The following is a 12,916-nucleotide window of genomic DNA, read 5'->3' as shown; positions in this document are numbered from 1 at the left end:
AGTTTTCTGTTTATTAGGATAAAATTCTCCCCTGGTGGGAATCGAGCCCGCAACCTACTAACAATCCATACGTTCTACGGTTCAACCCTCCAAGCTAACTATAGGCTGGCCTAATCTAAATGTGAACTTATTTTATCAATATTATTTTGAACCATCAATAATCTAAATATTTAACATACCTAGGAAGTATGTAGATAACAGTCTGTTACCAGAGCCTACCTACATAAAAACAAATCGAGACCATTCAGAGCACACACCCTAAAATATCTCGACTTAGATCAAAATATAACTCTCTGATTAAATAGCCATAGGTAGTCTGGGTAACAATATTACATAGGAGATAGCAACAGAATAGATCAAAAAGACTCCATAGCGCCAGGAGAGCGAGGATGTTGCACAGGCTGACGTTGAAACACGGGGCAGGCTCGGGACATTGGATACAAATGCAACAGCAAGGGTCACGATAACAGCGAGGGCAGGGAGAGCAACAGGGCCGCGGACAACAACTCATGATAGCCGGATGAGATAGGATGAAACAGTTTGTGTAAGTTACTGACGGGTACCTTCAGTTCAAAAGAAAGGAATCACTTTCAATCTTCAAGAAGAAAAGATAGGTACTTTTAATTTTAGAATGTAGGAATATACAATTATACTAGAAATTAAACTTGTTGTAGGTAGGTTGTCATAAGCTGTTCAGAAATTTGGCTAAAAATGTGAAAAAAAAACAAGCAGGGTCCGTCCCTCCGGGAATTTTTCAGCCCGTAGTGATTAGAGAAAATCAGTACCTATGTACCTACCTAATTTGTTTAATATTCAGTTTATTATCATTCTTGATTTGATTTATTGATTTTACTTTCATGTAATGATTTAAAATCAAGACTAGAGCCCGTTCTCCCTTTATTCCCAATATAAGGTTTAAGTCACCCATCCATTTATTGGCCTTGCTCGGCGTAGCTTAACATAGGTAACGCTAAAACCGGTCTTAAATGATCGACTGAAGTGTTATCTAAAACTTTCTCGCTTTGAGTTCATAGGTCGTCGCGACAAATTTCAAGATCAGAGCTCATTTGTGTGAGAAAATGTGAAAAAAATCCCCCCAAAAACAAGTTTTTTTTTTTTTTTTTTTTGTTTTTTGGCTTTATGGTTCTCTGGACAAAATTTACACCACCATTTTCGTGTTCCTGGTAAAAAGACCTTTAATTTGATATATAGGTCGACCAGGTTTGGGCAAGTCCTTCTATGGGGACAGACAGACCGACTGACAGACACCGAAGGGAATATAATAGCCCGTCCACTATACCTTTTTTATTACTATCGTAATAATAAAGGAAGGACGGACTAAAAAACAAAACAAACAAACAAACTACAAACATATTAGAATTCTAATCTCCCAAAAACGCTACTACATATTTGTAAATGACCAAAACACAAATCACAACTCTGAGTTTCCTATTACAAATGTTTGTCAATTCTCGTCTGCGACAGCTAACGTTTTCGCAATAACCGTAACGCAGTTTGATACAGATAGATAACACCGAGGCCCGCCAACGCTGACAAGAGTACAGAGGAGGCTATCCAGCAGAACTCATCACTTAGGAGATAGCAACAGAATAGATCAAATAGCATCCATAGCGCTAGGAGAGCGAGGATGTTGCACAGGCTGACGTTGAAACCCGAGTCAGGCTCGGGATGTTGGGTGCAACAGCAAGGCTCACGATAACAGCGACAGCATGGGGTGCGACAGGGCCACGGACAACAGCTCATGGTCAGTGTTTTCAGTAGAATGAAACAGAATGTGTGATTTTCCATACAATGCAGTATTAACTTTTTCAAGTCAACTTTCAGCTTTTTCAAGTCAACAGTCAGTCTGTGTGAATTTTCATACAATCCAGGATGAACTTTTTCAAGTCAACTTTGAAATTGACCCCACACACGGTGACTTAATTAATGCACCAAATCAAACATAGATAGCGGTATTGATCATGGTAACTACATAGGAATGATGTGTTCTTAAGTTCATATGTACACTGCAGATTTTTGCTTGAAATTTTGAGATTGTTTGTTTCACATTTGTGTTGTAGGCACTTTTTTGGTGACTTTTGGCCAGCTGATCATAAAAAAGCTGGAATTTTTACCCTAATTATTGTTTTATCTCTATAACCAGTGAGAAAAAAAAAAATGTCTAGCACATCTCGGGGTTTGTACATGCTTGAAGATAATTTTCATACAATCCAGGATGAACTTTTTCAAGTCAACTTTGAAATTGACCCCACACACGGTGACTCAATTAATGCACCAAATCAAACGTAGATAGCGGTATTGATCATGGTAACTACATAGGAATGATGTGTTCTTAAGTTCATATGTTATGTACACTGCAGATTTTTGCTTGAAAATTTGAGATTGTTTGTTTCACATTTTTGTTGTAGGCACTTTTTGGTGACTTTTGGCCAGCTGATCATAAAAAAGCTGGAATTGTTTTATCTCTATAACCAGTGAGAAAGAAAGTAAAAAAAAAAAATGTCTAGCACATCTCGGGGTTTGTACATGCTTGAAGATATAAAATAGGCTATAGAAAATAAAATCTAATACTTAGGTAAAAATAGAAAATAAAATCTAATCATTAGGAAACAAAATAGAAAAGGAGTAGGTTTGGTCCGGTGGTTCCTAGTTCGATTCTTCAAAAATTACACCTTTATCAGCAAAAATTATTACCCTTACTTAACTTTCCTAAAACCCATAAGTCCCATAACCATAACCTACAACATAACTTTTTTTAGAGCTTCCTCCAATAGTAAATATGACAATGACATCTGATATGACATTGCAAATGGTATTTCCCCCACCACTTCTAATAGCTATTGTATATATGTACATTGTATTCATTATTGTTATAATCATGTAAGTAATAATTTGTACAAATCCTCAAGAATATGACTAGAGACCCTTACAAAAGTTTGGTCTCTTTGTATTGGTAAATGAGCCCACAGAGTGATGATAGAAAATGTTAAATATCTCTATCATAAGGTCTCATAAGAACAAATATATAAGAACTGTTCTACCTCCAGCAATTTGATTTAATGTGGAAATTCATGAACGTTTCAGTCCTACGTACAGGATAAAATAAAACACACTTGTAATTTTGTAACTTTCACTTCTGTGTAAGACTGAGAAGCTGAGAACTATCTAAATATTGATGCACATGAGGTTAATTTGAAAATGCAGAGAGGTAGACCAACTGGGTAAAAGACTCAACTCCTCATTTGATTTAATGTGGAAATTCATGAACGTTTCAGTCCTACGTACAGGATAAAATAAAACACACTTGTAATTTTGTAACTTTCACTTCTGTGCAAGACTGAGAAGCTGAGAACTATCTAAATATTGATGCACATGAGGTTAATTTGAAAATGCAGAGAGGTAGACCAATGGGGTAAAAGACTCAACTCCTCATTCAGGTCTCTAGTCACCTTACAAAAATTAACCCATGGTGAAAAAACAATGTTCAGCGTTCAACATTCTCAACATTCAAGAAATAACAGCCCACCAGACCTTGGCCTTCAAAGGGTTGAGGCCTCAGCACCAACCTCTGTCGAGTACCCTCATTCCTGAGTACTGTAATGGGAATGTCTGTATTAACCCCTGCTCGCACTGTGGAAGCTATGTCTTGCAGGCTTTTGAAGTTGGAGGAATTGATTGGCCCAAACTCAAGAATGATGTCATCTTTTACAAGGCCCTGTAAATGACAAACCAGATGAGGACAATGAACTCTGAGGTCCAGCTAAAATTCCTAAGAGGGTTAAAGTTTTTCAGCTCTGTACTTGATTTTTGGTAATTCTTACCCATTTGGTAAAAAAAAACAGCCATTTCCCAAATGTGTTAGCAGAGTCTAACATCTACTGCCAGCTTGCCAGATTACAAAATTGACACAGCCATAATCTCACATCTAGATCTATTCTAGATCACATTCTAGTCTAGTCTAGAGTCACAATCTAGTCTAGAGTTCCTAATTGCAGATACTTACAGCTCTCTCTGCTGGGGAGTTCACTACAACTTCTCCAATCCTTGCAATGGGGTTGAACAGAATGGGAGCTGGTTGATTCACTGGACTTGATGTGTTAGTTTGTGAGGCAGCTCCATCAATGGAATGGACCAGGTGCAAGTTGGTCTCAATTTCTTTCATAAGGGCTCGGAGATCATTCTGGATACCTGGGGAGATTTAGAATAATACTTTTAGACACTTTAGTTGTAGATCTTTTTTTTATCATCAAAATTCTCTGTCAATCTTCTGTATATCAGGATGGTGGCTATCTTTTGTTTCAACCACAAATTTCTTATACCAAACCATGTAAAACCTGGACACCTTTATTGTGATGGTCCTACTAATTTGGGTACCTACAAAGGAAGGTATCAACACTTACACACTACTCGGCTTCGTGCATTTCTCACTTGGTAGACATCCACATCTTGTCTTGGGTAGCCTTCTGAATCTACGAGAGGCTCATTCATTCCAATATGGTTCTGAAAATAAAAATAATATATGGTGAATACCTGGTGGTAGATTGGAACTTCTAGACAACTGATATATTTTCAATAAATTCAGCAAAAATGTTTTACATAAATGGATTTGATTTGTTTTTGAGAACTAGGTACTTCTTGAACCTTCAAGAGAGCAATATTTGAAGCTTGGGGTGCTTTTTTTAATTTGTGAGTTTTACAGATGTGTCCGAGAAGATACTTACAGCACTTAAGATATCCAAGTATGCCTTGAGTTCACTCTCCAGATCAGATCTTTTGTTCATCAATTGTGTCAGCTTTTCTCGGACCGGTAATGATTCTGAAGTTGTTTGATAGGTCATATTGACCATAGTTGAGCTATGGTTGTAAATTTACACACAAATTTTCACTTTTTTGGTAGATGAAACCTTAGGGTTTGCTAATATGGTGCAATTTCCTGAAATTTCTAAATTTCTAATAATATTTTAATCCTTTCCCTTTTGCTTATTCATGGAATTTCAATAAGCAAGTTTTTGAAAATTTCGCGGGTCTCAAAAATTCACGAGTTGTACATATGCGTGAAGTTGGCAATTTTTCATAAAGTCGCGCGAACTTTTAAAAAAATTTAAAATTTGTAAACAAAACTACAAAACAAAGTAACAATAACAAACAAACTCAGATAAAAAGTTAAAAACGAAACGTACACATTTTTGTTCTGGACTTTTGCCTTCATTTGCCTGTAATCCTGTAAAGTAATCTTTTGTTTGATTGATTCTTTCAAATCAAGACCCTAAACTACACAGTGAATATTATTTCCAATTCGATGCCACACCCTTAGCTTACCTTGCCTCCTACTCGAGCATCACACTAGGCTAGGCCGAATGAGCATGGGCAGTTTTTTGGTTAATTCAATTATCAGTGTTAACATTACCAGAGTTAAAAGAGCAAACATATCCTTGGTCTAAAAAAACTCACCTAGTGAATGCAAACACGGAGTTATTCAGTGCCAGCGTTTGTAGGGATCCGAATTGCGCCGCAGGCGATGCTCGTTGAGCCACAAGCTGTTTGTACAGGGCCAGGTGACTGGTGGGATCCTTGCTCTGAACATCAACACTGAGTGACTCGTCTATTTCTGGCCCTGATCCACCCCGTGGTAACAGACCTGAAGTGAAGCCTGCAAAAGTGGAAAAGAGTGAGTTACATGTGTTACAATAAATTAGCAGTTAAGTTACACTTCTGTGTCCATTAGATAGGCATGTTACCTATCTTACGGAGATTGAAGGATTAACAGGGATTTAAATTTTAAAATTCGCTGAGGCTGTGTTCCTGATGGCAACTAATACAAGTTTTTATGGAACGCGGATCTAGAAACAATTTCTGGGGGTCCTTTCATGTCCAATATTAAATAAAAAAAAAAAAAATAAATAAATGCTGCTGCGTTAAGTAAATTCGACATAAAATTACTTCGTATCCCTTTTCTAAATTAATAGTAATAGAAACCAAGTGCACGTGGGGTAGCGAATTAGCGATAAATGGCGGTATTATAAGGACAACTGTTTTAACAATATGGTAAGATGTAAGAGTGTGCTCACCTTTGTTAGGTTCCAAAGAGTTCCAGGGCATTAGGGAGGGAGCAATGAGACCCAACTCTTCACCAGCTCTCGTTATCGGAGTCCCGGGCAGAAGGAAGCTCACCATGTTAAGAGCATCGAGTAATGCTGGGGGAGCACATTTGAGCGTTCCGTCCGCACAACTCCACTGTAACAGAGGGGGGAAGTAAATGGATTAACTATAATGGAGAAGTTGCAGTTGGGTAAAAATTATGAATAAAAGATCGATTCCTACGTAAAAAGTTGTGAAAAATCCACATCTGAAGTCAAAACTCCGAAAAAGTAACTTTAAAAGTTCGAAAATTCAATTTTCATTTGCCGATCTAGGTAATGAAAAAGTTCGAAGAGTAGTGACGTCAGACTTCAAGAAATGATGCGCAGAAACGTATGAGCACAAAGGGAGGGAGTTTTGCTCGGGACATTTGATGTGACGTCATCCTGTACGGGAGCGTATGCCGTGACGTCAGAGTTCAAGATTTACCGGTATTTTTCAAATCGATTTATCGTGGCCGTAGAAGATCGTAGAAGAAAAAGGAAAATCCCATTGTTCCTCATTTTTTTCTGCTCTTGACTTAGAAACTTCTATCACGTAAGCGCAACTGTTCTATTGTAAAATCTTATTGATAAATACAATCGATTATTCTATTCTATTCTATAAAGTTCTACACGGCAACATTTAGACAAGTTGAAAAGGGGCTAAGCAAGTAAACAATAAAAGTATTCTCAAGTATTAGACATAACTTTTTTGTTTGGTTTTATTTTAATATTGTACTTCGGTACCGCTTTTGCATTACTAGACAAAAACTTCTAAGAGCAAACTGCAAGCAATAACAAAACAAGAAGAAAAACCTATTAACAAATTGTCAAAAGACGGTGATTTTTGACAAAATAGGAGGTTTTGGGCCCCATGCAGGAATAAAGATGGCCACATAAAAATGATATTTCAAATAGGTATGTAAAAAGAATCATGAATTGTGTTTGATATTCGTTGCAGTTGGGTAAAAATTATGAATAAAAGGTCGATTCCTACGTAAAAAGTTGTGAAAAATCCAAATCTGAAGTCAAAACTCCGAAATAATAACTGTAAACGATCGAAAATTCAATTTTCATTTGCCGATCTAATGAAAAAGTTCGAAGAGTAGTGACGTCAGACTTCAAGAAATGATGCACAGTTATGCGCACAAACTCATTAATGTGTTCCCTGCGAGGGAGTTCGGGACATTTGATGTGACGTCATCGTGTACGGGAGCGTATGCCGTGACGTCAGAGTTCAAGATTTACCGGTATTTTTCACATCGATTTATCGTAGCCGTAGAAGATCGTAGAAGAAAAAGGAAAATCCCATTGTTCCTCATTTTTTCTGCTCTTGACTTAGAAACTTCTCTCACGTAAGTGCAACTGTTCTATTGTAAAATCTTATTGATAAATACAATTGATTATTCTATTCTATTCTATAAAGTTCTACACGGCAACATTTAGACAAGTTGAAAAGGGGCTAAGCAACTCAGCAATAAAAGTATTCTCAAGTATTAGACATAACTTTTTTGTTTGGTTTTATTTTAATATTGTACTTCGGCACCGCTTTCGCATTACTACACATAACTTGCAAGAGCGAACTGCAAGTGAGAACAAAACAAGAAGAGAAACCTATTATAACACATTGTCAAAATACAGTGATTTTTGACAAAATAGGAGGTTTTGGGCCCCATGCAGGAATAAGGATGGCCACATAAAAATGATATTTCAAATAGGTATGTAAATAGGTATGTTTGATATTTCTAGCCCTCCAAATTTAGTATACTACTGGAGTAAAGGGAACTCTTCAGTCCTATTCTTCCAGTATAAATAAATGGGCACTATATATTACCTGCCAGGTGATTCTGTTCTCTTTGGCCCACTTGTCCACAATGACCTTGAGTTGTTCCCCAGACAAGGTCGGAGTTATTTCCAGCCTGTGCGCCACCAGATTGACGTGGGTTGAATTTTCCGTGAGCGAATCCCCCACAATGAGAACTCTGAGGAAACGAGAAAAGAATCATGACTTTAGCAGGACTGCCTCTCATGTGGGTAAAAAATTAAAAATCCAAAATTAACACATGTTGTGATAATCAGATTGAACCATAAATTGTTGTGGTTTCAATGTCGGTAACGTGGCCATTAGTATAGGTCGTTCTCCCACCCACAATAAATTGAACTTTACAAAGTTTTGCGTCCGAACGTCCTGCCAGGTGATTCTGTTCTCTTTGGCCCACTTGTCCACAATGACCTTGAGTTGTTCCCCAGACAAGGTCGGAGTTATTTCCAGCCTGTGTGCCACCAGATTGACGTGGGTTGAATTTTCCGTGAGCGAATCCCCCACAATGAGAACTCTGGGGAAACGAGAAAAGAATCATGACTTTAGCAGGACTGCCTCTCATGTGGGTAAAAAATTAAAAATCCAAAATTAACACATGTTGTGATAATCAGATTGAACCATAAATTGTTGTGGTTTCAATGTCGGTAACGTGGCCATTAGTATAGGTCGTTCTCCCACCCACAATAAATTGAACTTTACAAAGTTTTGCGTCCGAACGTCCTTTTTTTTCGATGATCGTACGATTATAAAGACAGAAAATTTGCAGTGTGAGCCAGGCTCAAAACCAGAAGTACCTAATACTACCTAGGTACTTACTTAAATATTTCCTCATAAATGACATTATTTTTATCCTGTCTATAAAAATTAGTGTGCAAACTGATCTTTCTTGGAGTTCTAACTCTGTTTGAATGACAAATTTTCTCCATGAAAAAAAAAAAAAAAAAACATGATCTTACCCTCCGGTGTGGTTGTGCACCGTAGCTCCCCAAATGTCGAGAATTTTGGCGATCCCCGGAGCCTGGGCAGTGTGCTGATGATTATAGAACTCATACTCGTCATGCATGTGACCAGCCCGACTGCTGATGGTCTCATTCTTCAACTCAACATCCTCCAGTAGATATTCAATGTTCTCCAGCTTGAAGCCACTCACTCCTTGCTTGAGCCAGAAATCAAGCACTTCCTGTGATATGAACCATGGAATAATTAATTGGATTTGGATTTTGGAACATATTGATCTTATTGACCCATTTTCCTCCACAAATTGGCCTACAAAAGGCCTTCGAGTAAAATTGTAAATATGCGAGCAAAATGGCTGCAACCTTGTGGGATACGAAGGGAGATAAAAGATTGTTTGAAAAAAAAAGGTATTCCATTCTATTTTATTCTAACTCTACCTATGCAGGTACTTACCTTGAAGTATTCTACAACTTGTGGATTATTGAAATTGAAGTCAGCCTGATTTTTTCCAAACTGGTGTAGATAGAATTCTTTTCTCTCCGCATTCCATTCCCAAGCTGAGCCACCTTCCTTGCTGAGCTGAAATATGGATAAACCAAAAACACAGTGAGATGACAGACATAAATATAGTGTAAATCAGGGGTGCACAAAGTCAAGGTGACCGCGGGCCATATTGGACCTTAAATTCTTGGCCGCGGGCTGTATAATATAAGAAAAAAATATGAAAAATAGGTTGTAAGTAGATCAAATTCAGAAAAAATTATCTTTACACATTTTTTCCTCCCAATTTTATTTATTATTTTATTTTATTTTTTTTTAAATTATTACTTACAATTATATTGATTTTTCCTTAAAAATCAAAAAGAGTTTGCGGGCCACACAAATAGAGTTGGCGGGCCACAGTTTGTGCACACCTGGTGTAAATGGTCATTGTAAAACTGGTAAGGTATTTAGTCATGGGGGTGTTATCCTGAACTTCAGTACAAGTCAAGTGTGATACCCACTCAACCAAGAAGGCTACTTGGGAAATTTAATCAAAGGATATTAAATTGACACCAACCATATTTTTATTTTCCAACTATGTTGAAATCCACATATTACTTTTTACTTTTAGGTAGTAGGATATCTCTTAGTTGCAAAGCTTGCCTAATCTATTAGATATGAATCTAAACATACATTTCATTTTGTTTCCTTACCCAGTTGTTGGGAGCCAGAGGGGTACCATCAGAAGAATAACCTTTGGGTGGAGCCCACACATAATAGTTGGTGTAAGGTTCTTCTTTTTTCACAGACTTCTGGAAGAATTCATGCTTGGTGCTCGAGTAGTCGGGTGAAAATGAGAGAAGCAAATGAATATCTAAAACAGACACACATACAAGGGTTGCATTTTCAGTGGAAAACTATCTGATGAGACCTTGCTTAGACTGCGGGAGTAAAGGGACTTTTCAGTCTCATTCTGGCAGTATAAGCAGGGTATATTCTATTCTATTCTAATCTACTTCATGATATATCCTGAAAGAAAAAATCCATAGAAATAGGGTCCATGTAGGAAATAAAATTAGTCTCATTTACTTACTTCACTGGCAAAGAATTCGCTAGTGATTTGGATGTGAGGAGCACAGATAGCTTTTCTGGCACATCACTCAACTGACTGGACAGATCTACAGTGATGTTGTCAGACTGATGCAAGTTGACAGCCACCAAAAGTCCCGGCTTTCCAGTTTTGATCCTATGGGGAAAAAAAGTTAAAGGAAATAAATGTCAAGCATTGGTATGAGGAAGAGCTCACAGTGTGAGAATACTGACATTAAAAGATAAAGGAAATAAATTTCAAACATTGGTATGAGGAAGAGCTCACAGTGTGAGAATACTGACATTAAAGTCTTGAAAGAAAGAAAGTTTAAAGACTTCTGGAAGAATTCATGCTTGGTGCTCGAGTAGTCGGGTGAAAATGAGAGAAGCAAATGAATATCTAAAACAGACACACATACAAAGGTTGCATTTTTAGTGGAAAACTATCTTCTTGTTATATTTGATTCAAGATTGAGTCTACATTGAATGTTACCTACTCTACAATATCATGCTAAAGTCACATAGTGTCTCCATGTATGCTCAGATAAGTGAATAGTTAGGGATGAAATCTGCTTCAGGTTCTCTTTATAACATAAAGACTAAAAAAGAAAGAAAAAAATCGAGTATTACCTGCTGCCTTCAGTTTATTCAGCAAGTCTTTGAAGTCTTCCAAAGTGCCATAGGTGGGATGAATCTCTTTGAAGTCCAATACTTCCAAGCCTTTCATGTCCTCTGGGTTATTCTTCAAGAGTGAGGAGAGGGAGATTTGTTTGATGCCGAGGGATTTAAAGTAATCCACTTTGGAAGAAAAACCTGTAGAGGAAGGGATAGAGATAATGTTTTTCTTACTTATTTCACATTAATTTTTACCGAAAGAAGTAATAGACTTGGATATTTAGTTGCAGGATGTCCACTTCTGAAAATTTCCTTTGACTGAAAATGCATTGGACACAACTCAAGTTGTACCATTTCAAAAATGGTCACACAGTTTTGATTTTCTTCTTTCAAATAAGAACTCAAGTAGATCCTAGAAAATCTGATGTTGTTGATGTTGTTGGTGTTGATGGTTTTGGTACCGTAGTGTTTTTGGTCTTGCAGTTGATGTTGTTTTTGTGGCTAAAATCTGATAGGTACATCTAACGTATAAATTACAAAACATAAGGGTTCTCAGTTCCAAAAGACTCTATAGGTATCTATACTGTTTACTAAATTCGTAGAAGCTTAACCCATCCTTTAGAGCTGTTTGCCCCTACACCTAAGCCTCATACTTTTTACTAACTCAGTTGTTTTACCTTTTAAATCTCCATAACCATCCTGTTTATCATCTCCGTCCTTGAAACTCTTCACATCCACTTCATACAGAGGACTCTTATCATAATATTCTTGAGACAAAGGAGAAGCACACTTTGGTGCGTAGACAATGATAGCAATGGCACCAAATAGCATACCACACCAGATTGCCCAGAACAAAATGAAGAGGAACCAGCGGAGACGTACCCAGAAGGGATCACATTGGCAAACTTCATCAGTTCTTCTTTTCTGGAAAATTGTAAGAAAGAAATAAGTAGGGTAATACTTGGATTTTACCGAATCAGAAAATAAACCCCATCAGCCAATAAGTACCTACTAATTGGTGATTTTAGACTCTGTGCTGTTGGCTTAGAAAAGATGGAAAGATGAACTAGCCATGATAAATTGCATGAAATACAGGACAGCATGATTAAGTTAACATGAACACAAGATCAACTTCCTATAAGTACGCTACCAAAGCGTTTGGGAAAAATCCACCCCAGGCAAGAATCAAGACCCACAGTTTGGCACTTTACAAGGCAATGGTGCTACTAATCAAGCCAACTAGGTGGCTAACCAGTAAAAAAAAAAAAAAAAACATGAAATAGCTCACCCATTCCTGCAAATGAAGATTTCAGATCTCCGATGTTGATTTTGGCATCTCCATTTTTGGCGTTCTCTGGCGACACGAATTTCACCTCCACATGATCCTTGTTCAGTGAAGCAGAACTTTCATCGTGGAACAGTTTGTCTCCTGCTCCGTCAAGCTCAGCCATGGTTATTTGATCTCACGAGTTCAAAGGTTATTTGATCACACGACTTGATGGCTGATCCAGCAAAAAATAATGAGGGCTGTCAGATTCAAGATGGTTCTAAGAAGCTGATTAAGACTATAAATAAAGAATTGATATTTTAATTCAATGATTTCAATGAACAGTTCAAGCAACAAGCAAGGCGTTGGCCGTTGGCTTTTCAAGGAGATCAAGTTTCAAGAACAAAAACTCCACAACTCCACACCACAGACCACAGACCACACTACCACTCTACCACAGCTGCACAGCTCCACACTCCAGCACTCCACTTCAAAAATCTAATCAATATTCCAATGTTGCCAGGTTGCAAAATCTATTGTACG

At 37.5% G+C, this 12,916-nt stretch overlaps 2 protein-coding genes across 2 annotated transcripts; both read right to left on the bottom strand.

Moving 5' to 3' along the window:
• Positions 1-3,431: 3,431 nt before the first annotated feature.
• On the bottom strand, positions 3,432-5,011 carry LOC103512670 (26S proteasome non-ATPase regulatory subunit 9). The gene is made up of 4 exons (XM_008477449.3): positions 4,743-5,011; positions 4,422-4,521; positions 4,025-4,209; positions 3,432-3,736 (listed from the first exon to the last, which is right to left on the bottom strand). Exons 1-4 carry the CDS (start codon positions 4,866-4,868, stop codon positions 3,506-3,508), a joined length of 642 nt encoding a protein of 213 aa, XP_008475671.1. The 5' UTR covers positions 4,869-5,011; the 3' UTR covers positions 3,432-3,505.
• A 422-nt stretch (positions 5,012-5,433) lies between these two features.
• Positions 5,434-12,847, bottom strand: LOC103512673 (neutral and basic amino acid transport protein rBAT-like). The gene is given in 10 exon segments (XM_026826083.1): positions 5,434-5,671; positions 6,090-6,255; positions 7,975-8,122; positions 8,919-9,142; positions 9,373-9,498; positions 10,116-10,276; positions 11,122-11,304; positions 11,784-12,000; positions 12,003-12,031; positions 12,395-12,847. Coding segments are annotated over 10 exon segments (1,620 nt in total). The 5' UTR covers positions 12,558-12,847; the 3' UTR covers positions 5,434-5,468.
• Between the last annotated feature and the right edge of the window lie 69 nt (positions 12,848-12,916).

This window comes from Diaphorina citri, unplaced genomic scaffold (assembly GCF_000475195.1).
Source record: "Diaphorina citri unplaced genomic scaffold, Diaci psyllid genome assembly version 1.1 scaffold872, whole genome shotgun sequence".
In the NCBI taxonomy this organism is placed as follows: domain Eukaryota; kingdom Metazoa; phylum Arthropoda; class Insecta; order Hemiptera; family Psyllidae; genus Diaphorina; species Diaphorina citri.
This window is presented reverse-complemented; position numbering and strand designations above follow the sequence as displayed.